This window comes from Triticum urartu, chromosome 6, assembly GCF_003073215.2.
Source record: "Triticum urartu cultivar G1812 chromosome 6, Tu2.1, whole genome shotgun sequence".
Taxonomy (NCBI): Eukaryota; Viridiplantae; Streptophyta; class Magnoliopsida; order Poales; family Poaceae; genus Triticum; species Triticum urartu.
Window position 1 is genome coordinate 206,499,045 of NC_053027.1, and position 19,339 is coordinate 206,518,383.

The window sequence follows — 19,339 nt, forward strand, 5'->3', positions numbered from 1 at the left end:
GGGCCAGAGATGGCGAGGACTAGCCAGGACTCTCTCATTTGGCCACCTCAGCCCGTAGGCATCCTTTCCGTAGCAGCAGCCCATAAGTGTAGCATTATTGCCGAGGAGGGAGTATAAAATTACACATTTTAGACGCAACAATAGTCAAACGAACCCATCTCTATCACTGACACTGCGGCCCCGCGCCACGAACCCTCCCCGCCGCAACACCTACAACTAACTGCGAGCTATTAACCAACTGATTCCCGCCTCCTCTCGTATCCCGCGCTGAGCGGGCTGGCTGACACGGCCACTGCACCCCCCACGTCCGGCGGCGCCGGCAACGCCTCCCCATCGTCCGGCGCGCATCGGCCTCCCGTAGACCTTGTCCCATGGCCTCCGCCTCGCCGCCGCCCTCCGTCGCCGTCGCCGTCCGCCCCGGCGGTAGCGCGAGCCGCCGCGCCGCGCGGTGGGCGGCGGCCAGCCTCCTAGGCGACGAGGGCGCAGACCGCGCCGTCGCCATCGCCTTCGTCCACGTCATCCCCACGCTCACATTCGTCCCCTCCCCGGGTAAGCATGCTCCCCCTCCTTGCCCTTTCGCTCCCTCGGCCCGGTCGATTTGCCGCGAGCTGACGCGGTTGATTTGTGTTTGGTCGGCGGCGAAGCCGGGGAGCGGGTGCCGGTGGCGCGGGCGGGGCACCAGGTGGTGGAGGCGTACTCCCGAGACCGGCACGCGAGCGTGCAGGAGGCGCTGCTCCCCTTCCGCCGCCTCGCCAAAGCGAATGTGAGTGCCCGCCGCGAGACTGTTACCGTGTCGCAATCTCACCGTCGCGCTTGCAGGCTTCTGATCTGATTGGTCTGCCGTGGCTTCGCGCAGGTGGAGACGGTGGTGGTGGAAGGCGATGGCGTGGCGGAGACGCTTGTGCGGTACGCGGCGGAGTCCGGCGTACGGAGCCTGGTGCTAGGCTCGGGCTCCTTCCGGTGGTTCCACAGGTACGTACGTGCGCTGCTTTCCTTTTGTACCGATCGTCCTTGGCAGTGAACTAGTGAACTTGAGCTAGGGCTTTATCATTGGGCAATTAACTGAAAAGTGGTGGCAACAGCAAAGGCCCTTTTGCCATTAATTTGGCCTTTCTGGTAGACGGTGGATTTGGAAGGTCGCAGCTTTAAGCGCAATTAAAGTGCAATTAGATCTTATGTCACGCCTCCTCTCTTATGGCTGTACCGTATGTCTTTGCACGATGTGCATTGCATTGTAGATGGTCAGCCGTTGTGCATTTCATATGGTTGAGAAAAAACATTGGTCGTATTTTCGAAGATTGATGATTGTATTTCAGGCGTTAGACATTGCAGCTGATAGAATTCGTTAACCAGCGGTTGCTGCAATGCCCTCTTACAATAACTAGATAATGCCCCGCACGTTGCTGCGAGAATTGCGTATATGTGCTATAAAACTTGGTTCACGGGAAAAAAGAAACGATGACAATGTATCAACTAAAATCATACCTCTAATAGTCTGTCATGCGAATCACAAAGTTTGTTGAGTGTAGTGTTCAATAGGATAAGTAATATGTCTGCATAGAGGATTCTGCAAGTGTAGTCAAAGCATGCACCATCATCACAATAAATGATAAGTACGTAACAAATTGTACTAGTTCTGATCAACCTTAGTTCAGAACTGCGACACTTATTATGGATAAACATGTGGTATTCTGCAATTCTCTTCTAGAAAGCCAAAGAACAACTCGATGTAGTATACCTTCCACCAACATAACACTTGTGTTGGCAAAATAAATATTTTAAAATCTCATTATATACAAAAGGTTGTAGACGCAGTGAATATTACCGGTTCATGAGTTCTTCCTTTCTTTTGAAAATAATTAATTAATTCCTGCAAGCAAGCAAAAGCACTCAAATTAAAATTATTGAAAGGCAGCTTACATATTAACTTGTGATAAACCACAACAGTGACTCTATCAATACGTAAGGTAGTAGGGAAAAAAATATGTTGCCACCATTGACATTGTTGCATGTAAGCTAGTCAGTAACAATGTTGGCCAGAAGGTTGCAACCACTCTAAAACAAAATTGAGGGTTCCTGTAAGAAGACATCAAACAACGAATAAGCAAGGAAACCGTGGTAAACCTTCAATTCAGGGAAAATAGAAGCGTATACAAAGGATCAAATGGGTTGATAGACAAATCAACTTCAAGTAGATTTACTCAGCGTCATTTAGTTGAATACCTGCAGGGCAGGAGGACATATGTCTCAGCATTCATGAGTTGGAAAACTGAAAAAAGAAAAACTAAATATTTAATCACACATGCACACGCGAAGAAGAAGTACATTTTCGAAGGCACTACTCGATTGTGGCCTTGGACCGTAGCTGCACCATGCAGAGTAGGAGAAGAACATATGATTTTGGAGTCTTTCAGTGTGTTAAGCTGCTCGTGCTTAGGACGCAGAAGGGCGAATGATGATGACCACTTGACTGTGTGCCAAGAAACCACAGATTCTCGTGATGAAGAAAAAAAATCGGACCTGATCCTTGGAGCAAGGCCGCGGACATCCAACTGTGGTGGAGAGGGAGATGTGAATGGGGCTACTCTCTGCTTAAAGACGATAGCAATTGCTATAACACACGCATCATCGGTTACTCTTGCTTGAAGAAGATGAAGATGCGGAATAAAATCTACGGGTGTCCATTGTTCTGTTGCATGAGTCATTTTAAGTTAAAGAATCATGTGCATGTAGATCCTGACGTAAGCTGTGACAGCACAATAGTAATGCGTTTACCGCTTCAGTGAAGGGAAATGGTCTAAACCAATTGACTGGTATGGTCAGTAACTCAAGGGTCTTTCATTTCAGTCAGGCATTTTGTCAATCCAAAAGCATTGGTTTTGGGTTCCGCTCCAATAAATGAGGCACCGTTTAAATTAAAATTTCCAAGGCGTAAACTATACACACATTATGGTTACACGTCATGAGCTTACCATTAGATACTCCCTCCATCTAGGTGTATAAGCCACCTTACGAAAACCAAATAATCCCCAAACACTTAGGCGCGGTGCATTAACTCCTACCTTGTTTCTTATTTCTTGACATAAATAAAAGAATCAACCAATAAGAGAAGTGGGGCGTGTATGCTTTCAGTGACTTGAGACTACCAAACACGACATGCAGTGATCAGTTCATTGCATGCAATACTATTAATTAGCAAATAAACATTAAGTTCTCTTGTTTTTCCTTCCTTCTTGGTCGTGGTGCACAACCTAAGATGACTTATGCACCTAGGCGGGGGGAGTACAAAAGACTTCAGCAGAAAAAACAAACAAACAATTTTTCTTCATCAGACTTGGGAGTCGGTGGAAGCTGGATGGCATTTCGGTCTGGCGACTCGGGGGGCGATTCCGCGGGCGACGCCGCCCGCTGCCCCGCGGCGGAGGCGGAAGGCTGGACGGAGGTGCGGCCTGACGAGGGGTGCGCGCGGTGGAGCGCGCCGTCTGGGGGGCGGCCTCTCGCCCCGTCCTTCTCCGGCAGCAGGTTCTGGGCTCTGGAGGGGGTCAACTCCGACGGCGACGACGATGAGGTAAGTAGCGACGTAAGTGATGGTGGTGGTGGTTCGCTGAGGCCCCGTGCGGGGTGCTCGGTGGGTGACTTTGTCGCCCGTGCGGAGGAGCTTGGTGGCTCCTTCGTGGCCGGTCGCCGGCGAGCCTTTGCCCCTGGTGGACATGGCGGGCATCGTCCGGCGCCGTGGATCTGGCGTCCGCCGCAGGGGGTGGATGCGGGTCCTGAGGGCCGCTCGTGCGCCCTGTCGGAGGTGGTTCGCCGCGATCTGGTGTTGGAGGGACCTCCTCCGGTCCCGGCGAGCTCGTCGGAGCCGACAGGGGTCGGCGGCGGCGACGGCGGGGCCGCCAGTGTCGGGGAACCGCGGGTCCTGGCTAGGGTTTCCGGGGAGCCGACGGTCGGGCTCGTTTCCCCGCTGGGCCAGGAGGAGTGGCCTAGCCTTCCAGGAATTGGGCTGGGGGGCCCATCGGCGATCCAGCCCGCTTCTCGGCCTGTGGGGGTGCAGGGACGCCCCTCCGTGCTTGGGCCTGACCAGCCTGGCCCGGCGGCCTGCTGTGAGCCTGCGCTTAGGCCCGGGCCCAGTGCGGAGGAGGCTGAGCGGTCGTCCGCCCCTATTAATAGGTGGCTGTGGGTGCCAAAAGGAACCCTAGATCTGTCTCTAGGGTTTCCTGCATCCCACTCTCAGGTGCGGCGCTTCGGGCACCTTGCCCGTCGTCTCCTACGTTCTGCCCCTCCCCCACCTCTTTCCTGCTCGTTCGCCACTGTTGTGAGGATGGGCTCCCGCCGCGGCGACAAGCCTCCCATGTCGCCTCCGATCCCGGCGGCGGATCGACAGCGCGAGCACGATCTGCGGGCGAAGGCGCTCTCCAAGGCGTCGGCGAAGGCCGCGGGGGACGGGGGCTGGGGGCCGCCGCCTCCATGGTGGCTTGCGGAGCAAGAGCGGAAGCAGCAAGAGGACCGCGAGCGCAAGAAGGAGGAATATCGGCGCCGCGGGCTGGAACAGAAGAAAGAGCTCAAGAGGAAGGAGTCCCAGCTCCCTCCGGGCGGTGAGCGGAGCGGGGATCCGGTGGCCAAGAAGCAGAAGCAAAAGGGGGGCCGTCGGCTTCGAAGGGTTCGGCTGACGCTCCGATCCCTGTGGAGGAGGCTGACGCGCCGGAGTGCTTCAAGTGCGGCAGGGTGGGGCATTACCAAAATGTGTGCCACTTCAAGCCCCTGTGCGTCGTCTGCCACGAGGAAGGGCACGCGTCGGCGTACTGCCCCACGCGGGGGCGGCCTCTTCTGCTGCAGATCATGGGCAACGCCATCCCTGGAGAGGGCTTCTTCTGCCTTCCTTTCGTGGAGACGGAGGGCGAGGAGGTCCAGGCCCCGCTGGTGGCGGATGCGGCGATCATCTCGGCGGCGCCCGGCATGCTATCGATCCCCATCTTGGAGGCGGAGCTCCCTCACCTCTTCGAGGGGGTGTGGGACTGGCAGGTGACGGCCATCGGCGTCGACCAGTTCTCGGTCGTCTTCCCCAACAAGGCCATGCTGCGGATGGCGACCCGCAGCGGCAAGCTCTACCTCTCCCTCAACGACATCATGGCAGACATCAAGGAACTGACCCAGGAGGAACCCAAGGCCGAGATCATGCCGGACGTGTGGGTCAAGCTGTGGGGTGTGCCACCCAAGAACCGCCGCGTGGACCGCCTCATGGCAGGGACGGTGATGATTGGGCGTCCAATGGAGGTGGATCACACGTCGTTGCCGGGGCGCGGCCCAGTCCGGATGCGCTTCGCGTGTCGATCGCCGGCCAAGCTCAAGGGCTACGTCCAAGTGTGGTTCAACAGCGAGGGCTTCACCATTCGTCTGGAGGCCGAGGTGGGTGATCTACAGGGTGCGGCGCCCCCTCCCCCTCCACCAGCTAGCGTGGACAAGGGACCAAATGACAAAGACAAGGACCACGACCCGACGCGAGCATGGGGGGTGACTCCATCGACACCGCCACTTGGGACAAGCTTGGCCTCAAGGACAAGGACCCCCAGGACGCGCCCCCGGCGGCGGGCGCTGCGAAGGAGCAGGAGGAACGGCAAGTGGTGGTGGGCAGCAACGAGATGAGTCTCAACCAGTACGGCTCCAACATGACGCTGGGCCTCGACATCGACAAGGGGGTCTCGGCGTCCTGCGACTCGGAGGGTCGCTCGATGCTCGTCTCCCCGGTGGCTGCGGTGGTGGGTGAGCCTCGGGCTGCCACGGCGCGCTCACCCAAGGCGGTTGGCCTCGGTGGCGGTGGGACGAGGCTCCACAAGAAGCCGGCAGGCCGCAAGACTCCCTTGGTGGCGCCGGTGAGCCCTCCCTCGGGCCATGCGGGCACGCCTGCTCCGCAGCGGCCGGTGGTGATGGCGCTGGCCTCTCCTGGGGGTCCGACTGGTGGCACCTCGTCGGTCATCTCCCCTCCAGCTTCTGACGCGCTCCGCACGGAGGTGGCCAAGGTGGTGCCCGTTTCAACGGCCAAGCGCTCCAAGGCGGTGGTGGCGTCCACGGCGACGCAGGAGCAGGTGAGCTCCCGCCCGAAGGGCGCCAAGGGCAACCTTCCAGCCCTCCAACGCGCCCAACTCCTGCAGGCCCAGAAGAACCTGGAAACCGAAGGTAACCCCATGCCCTGCTTTACGATCTTTGATGAATATTCTGATGAGTGCTTGGGGGGTATCTTAGAAGATAGTGGGGTGGTGATGTCTGACGAGGGGGAAGCGCGCGAAGTGCTCTCTCTTATTCGTGCTAAGGAAATCGCGCAGGCCGCGCTAGCTCAGGCAGCGCTGGCCCGCGCTGCGCCAACAGCAGAAGAAGCAGGGGCTTCTCTGGTGACTGTTACGCGGCCCGATCAGGAGGACATAGCAGCAGGGGCTGCGCCGTCCACCTCCAACCGTCGTCCTGCCAAGACACGGCGCGTGGCCAACGCGGTGACCGCTCGCGGTATCCGCCTCCGCAATCGCATTATCTGATGCGATACATATTCTGGAACATCCGAGGCTTCAGCCACGCTGGGAGGCGGACCCAGTTAAAAGAGTTCATTCGGAACGAGGCGATCGACGTAGTTGGCCTGCAGGAAACTATCAAGGCCGATTTCAATCATCGGGACCTGCTAGCTGTCGATCCGCTGGAGCGTTTTGTTTGGCATTGGGTGCCGGCGGTCGGGCACTCGGGAGGCATGCTGCTAGGCATCAACCTAGTTTGCTTCGAGGTGGTGGCGTGGGATGCCGGTCGTTTCTTCTTGTCGGCCCACGTACGCCACCGCGCAACTCTCCAAGAGTGGGAGGTGATTGTGGTTTACGGCCCGGCCGACCACTCGCTCTCGCTGGAGTTCTTGGGAGAACTCCAGGCGAAGGTTGCGTCTGTGGGCACGCGAAATTTACCTCTGCTAGTGGGAGGGGATTTCAACTTAATTCGCTCGGGAGCGGATAAAAACAACGGTATTATTAATTGGACAAGGGTGTCCATGTTTAATAATGCAATCGCAGCCATGGCCCTTAGGGAAGTGGCCCGCGTGGGGGCACGCTACACCTGGACCAACAAACAACTAACGCCGGTGCGGTCGGTCTTGGACAGGGTTTTCATGTCCTCGGAGTGGGAAGTGCTGTTTCCCTTGTGCTCTTTGCATGCCGAAACGAGGATAGGGTCGGACCACGTCCCCCTCATCCTCTCCTCGGGGGAGGAAAGGTTAAAACGCAGCCCTCGTTTTTTCTTCGAAACCGCGTGGTTAGAGTCTCCGGACTTTGAGCAAATCTTCCTTTCGAAATGGGAGAATTGCGTCGCCCGGGTCGGGCGCGCGCGCGGGCCGATGGAGTTCTGGATTGCTGCAGGAGCGGGCTTGCGTGCGGCCCTCAAAGGGTGGGGGGCTAACCAGGGGCGCGGAGATAAGCTGCTTCGATCGCATTTGACCGCGGAGCTCGCTCAGATGGATGCTGTGGCGAATGTGCAGACCTTCTCGGAGCAAGACTGGGCTCAGCGCTACGCGCTTGAGGCTCAGGTCGAGTCCCTCCTTAGAGCTGAGGAGGAGTACTGGCGTAGACGCGGTGGTATCAAGTGGACGCTCAAGGGTGACGCGAACACTCAATATTTTCACGCCTATGCTAATGGCCGTTGCTGCAAATGCGCCATTTTGCGCTTGCAATCTGAGCAGGGGCTCCTTTTGCGGCAACAAGATATCGTCCGTCACATTTACGAGTTCTACATCCAACTGATGGGTTCCAGGGAGGAATCCCGCGCCCGGCTTAGGGCGGATGTGTGGGACCCTGCGTTGCGGGTCACGGACGATGAAAACGAGGGCCTGGGATTGGCCTTCACCCCGGAGGAGATTGACAAGGTGACCCTTGGCATGAAATCCGACACCGCACCCGGGCCGGATGGGTGGCCGGTGGCGATGTTCAAAAGGTTTTGGCAAGTGCTCAAAGGGCCTATTTTTGACGTTTGCAATGGTTTTATGCGGGGTACGGTAGATATCTCTCGCCTAAACTTTGGGGTTCTCTCTCTGATCCCCAAAGTTCCGGGCGCGGATCATATTAGGCTCTTTCGTCCCATAGCGTTGATTAATGTTCCGTTTAAAATTTGTGCTAAGGCTTGTTTGACTCGCTTGTCTCCGATAGCTCACCGTATTATTAGTAGGAACCAATCGGCTTTTATTCGGGGGCGCAACATCTTAGAGGGGCCGTTGGCCCTCCAGGAGATTGTGTACTCCCTAAAACGCGCTCGCCAGCCCGCGATTCTCCTGAAGCTAGACTTTGAGAAGGCGTACGACCGCGTGAACTGGGAGTTTCTCCGTCAGGTCCTCCTGGACCGGGGATTCTCGTCGGTTTGGGTTCATCGCATGATGCAGTTGGTCTTGGGGGGCCAAACAGCGATTGCGGTGAACGGAGAAGTAGGGAACTTCTTCCGCAACAAGCGTGGGCTGCGTCAGGGGGACCCAGCCTCGCCGTTGCTGTTTAACTTTGCAGTGGACGCCTTGGGCGCCATGCTCGACAGAGCTCGTTTGGCTGGCCACATCAGGGGAGTGGTGGACAACCTGATCCTGATCCCGGGGGGGTGTCACACCTGCAATACGCGGATGACACACTCCTCCTTTTCGAGCCCGACACTCACAGTATCGCAACGGTCAAAGCCATTCTGTGTGTTTTGAACTCATGTCGGGGCTAAAAATCAACTTTCACAAATGTGAAGTAATGTCCATAGGGATGGACGCGGCTGAAAGTCAGCGGGTAGCCAACTTGCTTAATTGCAAACTTGGCCAGTTTCCGTTCACTATACCTCGGCCTCCCGATCGCGGCGAAGAAATGTTCGATCGCTGATTGGGAACCTCTCACCTCCAAGGTAGCGGGCAGGGTGTGTCCGTGGAGAGGTAGTTTATGTCTTCAGGGGCTAGACTAATCTTAACTAACTCAGCCTCTCATCCTTACCTATGTTCCCATGGGTTGTTCTTGCTGGCGATGGGGTCACACCAAAAGTGGATACACCCGCGGTCCCGTTTCTTTTGGGAAGGAGCAGGGACCAACGGAAATACCATATGGTTAAATGGCAGGCCGTTGTAGACCTAAAGCCCAGGGGGGCCTTGGGATCATCAACTCCAAGTTGATGAACATTGCACTCATCACTCATGTGCAAATGGATCTGGAAGATGTCTCAGGGTGAGACTGGCCTCTGGATCGATCTCCTCCGTGCGAAATACTTCCCGAACGGAAATTTCTTCGAGGCGGCCTCCCGTGGGTCCCCCTTCTGGAACTCCATTCAAGCCCTAAAACCCTTCTTCGCCAGGGGCGCGAAATTTGGGGTTAACAATGGGCGCTCCACGCGGTTTTGGCTAGACCTTTGGATTGGCCACCAACCCCTATGGTCGGAGTTTCGCCAACTCTACTCCATTGCAGTCGAGCCCAACCAACTGGTTGCTTCGGCTCTTAGCTCCTCCCCACCCTATATCAACTTCAGAAGAGATTTATCGGGGACGGAAATGGCGGAGTGGGACCGCCTCCGGGATCTGATCGCCGATGTTCGCCTGTCGGACTCCGCGGACACAGTCTCTTGGAGACTTTCGGGCTCTGGCAAATTCACTGTCAATTCCCTATACAGAGAGCTTACCCGCGGCCAGGTCCCTTCGGCTACCAAGGGGCTTGGGAAGGCCAAAATCCCTCTCAAGATCAAGGTCTTCCTCTGGCAACTACGCCAAGATCACCTTCCTACCTCTATCGACCTTGCCAAGCGCAACGGCCCCGCCTCCGGCCCTTGTGCTCTGTGTGGGGTTCCGGAAGATGCTGACCACGCTTTCTTCCGGTGCTCTTTGGCGCGCTTTGCCTGGAGCGCGGTCTGTGAGGCCGCGGGGGTGGATTGGGATCCCCGCTCCCGAGCCGCGCTAGTGTCTTCTTTGTCATTGGTTCATGGCCCGGCTCGTCGGGTCATGTGGACGTGTGCGGCGGCCATGTTATGGGCTATCTGGCATATTCGTAACAAGTTTACTATTGAGGGCGTATTTCCCTCGCATCCCGCTGACGTTATTTTCAAATGCATCGTTTTCTTGCAGCAATGGGCACCGCTGGGCAGACAACAGGACTTTGATCTTCATCGCCAAGCTCTTTGCCGTCTTCGCTTAGTTTACGCCGAGTCCCGCACGCCGTCATCCGCGCCGTCTGCTGTCGCATAGGGATGGGCAGCCCCTTTTGGTTGTAGTTTCAGCCGAGCCTGCGTGCTCGTTTCGCTAGGCCGGCCGTGCCTTGTAACGTACTTTATTCCTCCTCCGGCTGCAGTTTCCTAGACCTGCTCGTCTTTTGTTTGGTACCGTGTGTTGGTCATGTGGTTGTCATACGCTGCCTATGTTGTGGGCTTTATTAATTTAAAGCCGGACGTCCCTGACGTCTATGTTCTAAAAAAAAAAATTAGAGTCTACTAGAGGGTGATGCACGTTTTGCCACGCCGTTCCTTCGGTAGTAAAGTCTCGAGTGAAACCTGAGGAGACAAAGAGAAGGGCAACAATTAAGAAGATGCAAACATAAGGCGAAATGAAACGTTGGGTTTAAGTGAGGGTGGGCCATGAGGAGCAATGACTAATTAACAGGTGAAAACAGGTGCAGGTAGAAACAGGGTTAGATATCTCTAGAAAACTAAATGTTTTTCTAAGGTAAAAGTTGTCTTTTGAGGAAACAAAATTTGAAGGAAGAAAAATTTATTTTCTATTTTTATTTAAGAACTACTTGAAATTTTCAGTCTGGTTGCGAGGTCTTAATAGTGAGTATGAATCATAGTTCCATTTTTTTGATCCACCATTTAATTTAATTCCTTGTTCTTACATTAAAGTTCTTACACTAAAGAATGGATCAAATCTCCCCAAGTAGGATTCGAACCTATGACCAGTCAGTTAACAGCCGACCGCTTTACCACTGAGCTACTGAGGAGCATCATTTAGTAATAAGGCGCTGGGGAGAGACTGAAGAGGGGATGGTCAGTGAGAAAAAGATAGCTGGTAATAGATTTGTTGTTGTTTGTAACCGAAGCGCTGATGTTGCATGCATGCTGAGGTGGTGCCTTTGCATGTTGAGAGAATTCCTAGTAGTGGGGATAAACTTCTTACGAATAACTGCATCTATAATAGTGCTTCAGGGACTGCATAATACTTCGATTGTACTCGTTAGCCATTGTCCATACCATGTTAGCTTTGATATGCATACTGTTTCTGCATTGGACTGGACACTTTGTTTTCAGTTTGCCTCATATCTGCTGCTCTGAAATCACTGCCTATCGCTATGCAGGGTGATGAGTAGTCCTGATGTACCCACCGCTGTCCTGAAAACTACGCAAAATGCGTGCAATGTATTTGTTGTATGCAAGCGAAGATTAATCGTGAAAGTTGCAGGACATCCTCAAGCAGGCAGTATGTGCCGAGTTCAGACAGTTAGCATTTTATATCCTACTATATTTTACCTTCTTGCGATGTTTCCTTTTGCTGGACTTAATGTTTATTTTTTCTTTACATACTGCGACTTTCTTTTCTTTGCAGTGTCTGGCACAAACTTAAGCATTCATTCAATTACTCACAAAGCGTTTGCAGAAACGCAGATGAGCTTGTTGTCTGACAGTTCTACAGAGGCTGAGACGCTCTCAGTATCATCAGGCTCACAGGCCCGTTGCTCGTATAGTGCTAGTTCGGATGCTAGTGCAGGTTCAGAAAGCAGTGTATTAGTCCACATAGTAAGTGGAGATGCATTGCAAGCAGGAACAGATGTAAATCAAAGATATGATTCTCATAGCCTTTTGAAGAAAGTTTCTTATGGTGCCTCAAACTCAAGTGATGAGGTCCGGTACTCAGATCCATCTTCCATTTTTACAATATTTTCACTAGTATCCATTATTGACGTCCATGCATATGATTTCGTACATGTTTAATGAGCCAATGTGCAATTTTAATTATACCTTTTCCAAAACAAGCTAAGTATGTTATCCTGACATTATCTACAGTGTCAATCTATAGATGAAGTAGAAAAGCTGAGGAAGGAATTGAAGGAAACCTTGGTGATGTATGATAAAGCCTGCGATGATCTCGTCCATGCTAAGAAAAAGGTTAAATTTCTTCCGCAACTAGCGGTACCTTAAGAACTTGTTGTCACTATAAGGTCAAGCTGTTCCAAGAGTCTATCTTTTGTGTTCTGCATTAATATCTCCCTAAATCTACATTTGTACCAGTATAAAAAGGACAAGTTGGATCTGATACTTTTGATCTGATCCATATGGAACTTTACTCTGATTTATAATTATCCATCCAACATCCAATAATTATGGCGAAATGTTATTCACTCACCAGTTAACTATTTATTACCTCCTAATTACTCTCCATTTTCATTATCATATATTAGAATTGTTGTCTTGTGTCCTTACTGATTTTCTTATGTGATATTTCTTGAACATGTCTTGCCCTCGAGATGTGCATGTGATCTGGACTTTTCCAACATTATTTTAAATTTAACATGAATCTTAAAGATTTCTTAGCTTTGTAATATGTTTGATGTAGTATATACTGCCATTCTGTCTTAAGAGTGCACCCACACTTACATGTTTGTTCTATAGTTTTCTTCAATATTGGCAACATGTAAACAAAACAAAAGAACATGAATTTTTTTTAAGATTGTAGACCTGAAAATGTTCCGAGAACTGACTTGCTTTTCATGTTTCAATTAGTTACTCAAACGTGCTTTGGTCGTGAACAGTTAGTAGTGATTTAAAATGCATAAGTACAAATATTATCTCAGTAATTATTCTCATAGTAGTATCCCTTAGCATACTTCATCATGTTTGATACATGGTAAGAAAAGGTTCATCATGATTTCGCAGATTCAGGTACTTTCGAACGAATGTTCTGAAGAAGCAAGGAAGGTAGAGAATGCGTTACGCAAGGAGAAAATTCTGAAGCAACTAGCAGCAGATGAGAAAGCAAAACATTTGGAAGCCATTAACGAAGTTGAGCAAGCAAAAAGATCATTCACCAGGGAGGCCTACTCTAAGCATAAGGCTGAAATGGTAGGTTGCATAATTTCTCTCGATAAGGAGAAAATTGTAGATGCTATTCTGTCAACTAGCAAAAATTGCAGGCGGTACTCGAAACATGAAATAGAACTTGCCACTGGTAACTTCTCTGAAGCAAGGAAGATCGGTGAAGGAGGTTATGGGAATGTGTATAGGTGCACCCTTGATCACATTGAAGTAGCTGTCAAGATCATTCAGCAGGATTCCACCGACAAAACTGACGAGTTCTTGAAGGAGGTAAATGGATTATGCCATAATTTATAGGAACCTTATGCATACACCATGATGATTAGTACTGCCCGAGTGATCCAGTTACAAAATGTTGTATGGATTTATGCAGGTTGAGATTCTTAGCCAACTTCACCATCCCAACTTGGTTTTATTAATTGGTTTCTGTCCTGAAATCGGCTGTCTTGTATATGAATACTTGGAGAATGGAAGCCTAGAAGATCAACTTCTTAACAACAAAAGGCATCAGCCACTGCATTGGTTCCTCCGGTTTCGTATCATCTTTGAAGTGTCCTGTGGGCTTGCTTTCTTGCATGGAAGGAAGCCAGAGCCTATAGTCCACCGTGACCTGAAACCTGCAAACATCCTGTTGGACAAGAACTACGTGGGTAAAATCGGCGATGCTGGTTTCGCAAAGGTCATATCTGATCTGGTCCCTGACTGGCAAACCGAATACACAGATACCATTGTTGCTGGCACCATGTACTACATGGATCCTGAGTACCAGCAAACCGGGACTGTTCGGCCGAAATCGGATCTGTTCGGTCTGGGAGTCATCATTCTTCAGATGCTAACTGGCAAGCACCCAAACGGCCTCATCGTAAGCGTAGAAAACGCTATCAAAAGCAGGTCACTTCCATATATCCTCGACAGAACTCAAACCGACTGGCCAGTCGCCGAGGCGGAAATGTTGGCAAAGCTCGGTTTGCGATGCACTGCTCTAAAATGCAGGGATAGGCCTGATCTTGAGTCGGAGGTGCTGCCGGAGCTGGAGGAAATACTGCACAGGGTTTCCTCCATTGTCAACATGAGAAACCCAAACTCACGAGCACCAGGCCACTTCATCTGCCCCATAACACAGGTAAATCTTCCTCTAATCGACCTTCAGTTGAGTAATCATCACCTGACATATCCTTCAGCTAACTACGCAATTTGGGTGCAGGGGTTGATGGATGATCCGTATGTCGCTGCTGATGGACACACCTATGAGCATCATGCCATCAAAGATTGGCTCAGGAAACACAAGGTGTCGCCAATCACAAGGTGCAAGCTTCCGAACTTATCCATAATCCCAAACCATTCGCTGCACGCGGCGATACAGCAGTGGAAGAAGTCACAGACAGCCCAGACGCAGCCTTGGAAATGACCGTCGTGATTATCTCCATGTATGATGTAATTGCTTTATTTGTTTATTCGTTAGATTCTACAACCCATAAGTGATATAGGGGTTGCATGACCCTTCAACCTCCAAAGTACAGAAAAATTCAATCATGCAGAGTAGTTTTGTAGGATAGTGATTTTTTTTTTGGTCCTGTTATTGAACAAACTGGATAGCAGTTGGCTGTTCGGCATCCAACATTCTGACAGATTCAGCATTTTTCTACAAGAGACAGGCCCTTCCATTATTGATATAAACAAATTAATTCATGAGATAAGTTCATCTCAGATTTTGCCTGTATCTCACACAAGTGTGTCAGCATTCGGTATCTATCATTTATCCAGATCAAGCTCGAAAGCGAATAGTATTATCAGATTGGACAGCAAAACTATATTTAAGATTGAAGCTGCGTGGTAGGGCCGATCGACAGAAATATATGCTTGTTAATTACCTATATCTGTATACATCACTGAGTTCCACAGTAACGCTGAGCTAAGCTCCAAGCTAGCGTGTTTCACGCTGGGATATTCTATTCTTCTCACCGAACCAGCCAGCCACTTGCCCACTTTATCGATGATTCTTGTCGGCAATGATAAATAACTCTGTCCGCTGTGCATCGGTTACCTCAAATTAATCATTCTTCTGAGGAAGGAAGGTTTGTCAAATTAATCATATCAAAAGGCTAAAGTAAGATGATGAGGTCTAAAGTTGTTTATCAACCTCATACAGTCTAAAAAAGGTGATCAACAAAATGGGCTTGTACCAAACCCAAAACCTAAAACACAGCGACCTTCCAAATGGGATCATGAGTTTGTGAAGTTCTTCATCAGCCACGCACGAATTCAAAATGTTTGTGTGTCTTCCCAAAGAAATCTACGACACCTCAAATCATCTTGAGCAATTTGAAGAACGAGGCGAAGCTTTTCAGTAACTTGATGCCGGGAGAGGACGGCGTATATATTTCTTTATTTTTTGAGTTTTTCACTACCCCTTGTGATAAACTGTCTTCTCTCTTAAAATGAATGAGGCAAGTCCATTGCATGAACGAGGCATGTCTTTTGCCTCCTATTTCAAAAGGAAAAAAATAAAAGAATCTTCTACAGACTAAACAAATTTTGTAAAGTTGCTGTCCAAAGTTGGGGGGTGCATGTAGCTAGCGCATCATTCGCCTCCTTTGAGGACGAATCATGAATATCCGACGCCATTTTCTCTTTGTTGTGTTCTCTTGTTGAAAACCCCATATCTAGTTTCCCGATCTAATGATGCTAACACCCTAAACTCTCTCTCTCTCTCTCTCTCTCTCTCTCTCTCTCTCTCAATGCCTAGTCTTAGATCTCTTGATTAATCTATTTGTTATTCATTAGATTATATAATCCATAAGTGATAAAGCTGTTGCATGGAGCTTCAACCAGTATAGAAATAAAAGCATGCAAAGTGCTTTTGTAGGCCAGTGGTTTTGTCCTCTCTTTTTTCCTGTTATTAAACAACCTGAATATACAGTTGGCTTGTTCGGCATTCAACATGTTAACATGCCCATTATGGATATAAAAAATTAATTCATTATCGATATAACCAAATTAATTCATGATACAGGAGACAGGCATTCAACCAGTATAATTTTCAGCATCTGATATATCCATCTAAATTGTAAAACACACACTTGATATATCACATCTCTAGATCAGGCATTGATAGATCTTGTCCCCACCTTATCAAAATATGGAGCTAGACACAGGTCATCAGGTGAGGCATGCGGCCCCGGTGAACAAAATGGAGATGTGAGCGGCTGGAGGTGGCGCGGTGCTCCTGGACTGTGGAGTGACTAGCGCGATAAGAATTAGTTGTGGTTTTAATGGAGGCATTGGTGTTGTGGCCCATGGAACGCCATCTGATCTTAATTGATCTATAGCTGAGTCTTTGGTGTTCCAAATGAGAAATGTTTGGTTGAAGAGGGTACCCAAGAGCATCTACAATCAGGATTGGCTAATTTCGATCCTCATACGTCCACGGACGTGCCCGGTCAGTGCGTTTATGCATCCATTTATGCATGTGTACAATCATGTCCCCCATATCCTTCTCAAATTGTCCGGTCAAATACATGTGATTGGTGGGGATCAAGAGAGAAAGAGAAAAGAAAGAATAAATAAAGGGAAAAAGTGGTCCAGGATGGGCTGCATCCTACGTGGAGGGCTGCCCGGACATCCCCATATCCTATGTGGTTTGATTGGGTTTTTTCTTCTTCTTTCTTCTGTTCGGACAGTGATCGAGCTGTCCGATTGAACATTTGAAAGGTCCGGTTATAGATGTTGTTATAGATGCTCTGAGCTCTCACCTTTCCATGGGGTATTTGTTTTGCCAACATTATTCCACTCAGAGCGTCTTTTCCCTGGAGATTTCTCCCTCCACGTCCAAACAAGATCTCATTGTCGTTGGGTGCGCTATGCATAGCTATTTATCAGGGTGGTTCTAATCAGGGAAGTTGGCAGATTGTCAGCCTTTGAGGTGCTAATGTGTCAAGCATTGTAAGAAATCTTAGCACCCACCTTTTTTTATGCTATATTAATTTCTCTGACAAGTATTTCCGGACGAAAAGGGTATTATGGAGTGGCGTGCTAAGAACGAATGGCTAGAACCAGGTTCTAAAAGAGAGTTGACTATATGTGGGGACTAAGGTCGCCCAAATTGCGAGAGAAATGAGATGACAAAGAAATATAATATTACGAGATGTGGCCCAAAAGTAGGTGCTCTGAGAAAATTAACATTGGGGCAAATATAAAATCAAGTTCTAACAATTTTCTTAGAACCGACAACACTACTCATGTTCTAAGAGCATCTGCAACCGGGCACTCCAAACCTGCCTTAAACGTCCGGGCGGACAGCCCGGTCAGTGACCGGTCACAAGAAGATGACCCAGACGGACGCCTCAAACGGGTCTCAAATGTTTGGGCTGACCGACACCCCTCATATCTAACCCAAATGTAGGGCGAATATGGGGGCGCCTAAACGCTTCCGCCACATCAGACCCGACAGCCCTACCCCACCACAAGTTGCACCAAATCCACCAAACCCTCCCCCCCTCCCGCCTACCCTCAACATTTCCCGCGCATGAACCCTCGTTGTCCGCCATCCTTGCTCCCCATCCTCACCGTTGGTCCTGATCCGCGACCCTACATGTCGTCCAGCCCATCCCTGACCATTGCGACAGAGGTTGCGTCCGCCTCGTCCGTCGGTGTCCCATCCTCAGCTTCGTCGTGCAAGCCGGAGACCATCGCCTAGAGGAACTGACGGTGCCGGTAGCGAGAGAGGGAAGAGACTGTGTCGCGGTGAGCAGATGCGGACATGGACGAGAAGCTGCCCTCCTCCCCGCCCTGCCCGGAACCCTGCACCCCATACATCCCGCCGTCGATAAGGATTGCGCCATCGGATCAGGTTGGGACAGAGGAGGATCTGACGGCCAGTTGGGGCATTCCAGAGAGCTTTACGCCCACGCAGATGCCGAGGTGGACGTCTGTCACTCGCCGCAACTCGTTCAGGTGCGGAGAAGCACATGCACTGACTTCAATTGAATGACACAACAAGAGTTGATATGTTCTTGTTGCTCCTGTTTGATCCACTTTGCATATGCCATGTTTAATGTTTTGCATAAACGCTAGTTCATTTCGAACATGACGAATGTTGGCAAACCATAATCATTTAGGAGTTGTTCATGTCACACATGATCAATGATAATAAAGGTCCGACACAAATGAACTATGAATTGGGGGGTCCAAATTGCCCTTCATTTAAAGTTGGGACAGCAACAAATCCCAACCGGAAGAAGAGGTTTGCCATTCTCAACTTTTGAGGATATCCTGTTGGTCAAAGCTTGGTTGGCCACAACAATGGATCCAATATGCGGCACCGAGCAAAAGGGGAACAAGTATTGGGAGAATATTTGGAAGGAATATCATGAACAAAAGGAATATGTGGAGCCGCATTCTATCGTCATGAACCGCAATGTGGCATCTCTCCAACATCGATGGTGGATCATTCAAGGGGAATTAAACAAGTACATTGGCTACTACTCACAAGTGGCCGACCGCCCTCAAAGTGGGAACTCACATAAGCTACTTCATATTGTCATCATTTGCGTATGCTTGTTTTTTTTTGCATTCTTGTGCTCATACATATTTTGTTTGCTAAACAGCAGTGGCGGCCACTATATATCACGAAATGGAGAAGAAGCCATTTGGTTTTAGCCATTGTTGGATCATATTGAATGGCCAACCAAAGTGGACACAACTTGTGGCCGATCTCAAGGCCGAGAAGAAGAGGAATGATGGCTCAAGCTCCCACCAATCAATTGGGTTGGATGAAGAAGAGGAAGATGTTGTCGTGTGATACTTCTCCAACGTATCTATAATTTATGAAGTATTCATGTTGTTATATTATCATTCTTGAATGTTTTACAATCATTTTATAACAACTTTATATCATTTTTTGGGACTAACCTATTGACCCAGTGCACAGTGCCAGTTGCTGTTTTTTGCTTGTTTTTTACATCATAGGAAATCAATATCAAACGGAGTCCAAACACCGCGAAACTTTTTGTGGATTTTTTATGGACCAGAAGACCATCAATGGGCCAGAGTAGCACCTAGGGGGGGTGCCCCGAGGGGGGCACAAACCACCAGGGCGCGCCTGGGGGGGCAGGCGCGTCCAGGTGGGTTGTGCCCACCGCGGTGGCCTCCCGCACCCCCTCTTTACCCTATAAATTCCCAAAAATTCCAGAAACCCTCGGGGTTAACCTAGATCAAAAGTTCAGCCGCCGCAAGGCTCTGTAGCCACCGAAAACCAATCTAGACCCTTTCCGGCACCCTTCCGGGGAGGGGGAAT

General features: G+C 50.2%; 1 protein-coding gene across 1 annotated transcript; it reads left to right on the forward strand.

Moving 5' to 3' along the window:
• The first annotated feature begins 245 nt into the window (after positions 1–245).
• LOC125512435 (U-box domain-containing protein 34-like) lies at positions 246–14,773 on the forward strand. Its single transcript, XM_048677534.1, has 9 exons — positions 246–549; positions 645–763; positions 857–972; positions 11,310–11,431; positions 11,558–11,853; positions 12,016–12,117; positions 12,886–13,314; positions 13,418–14,167; positions 14,249–14,773. The coding sequence occupies exons 1-9, from the start codon at positions 372–374 to the stop codon at positions 14,450–14,452; spliced, it is 2,316 nt and encodes a 771-aa protein (XP_048533491.1). The 5' UTR covers positions 246–371; the 3' UTR covers positions 14,453–14,773.
• Positions 14,774–19,339: the final 4,566 nt, after the last annotated feature.

What these genes read in the sequence shown, in the direction of transcription:
- LOC125512435 (XM_048677534.1), top strand. Translation starts at nt 372, where the DNA reads ATGGCCTCCGCCTCGCCGCCGCCCTCCGTCGCCGTCGCCGTCCGCCCC. An exon ending in AGGACATCCTCAAGCAGGCA is followed by an intron (nt 11,432 to 11,557) that starts GTATGTGCCGAG and finishes TTTTCTTTGCAG; the next exon opens with TGTCTGGCACAAACTTAAGC. An exon ending in CCTCAAACTCAAGTGATGAG is followed by an intron (nt 11,854 to 12,015) that starts GTCCGGTACTCA and finishes CATTATCTACAG; the next exon opens with TGTCAATCTATAGATGAAGT.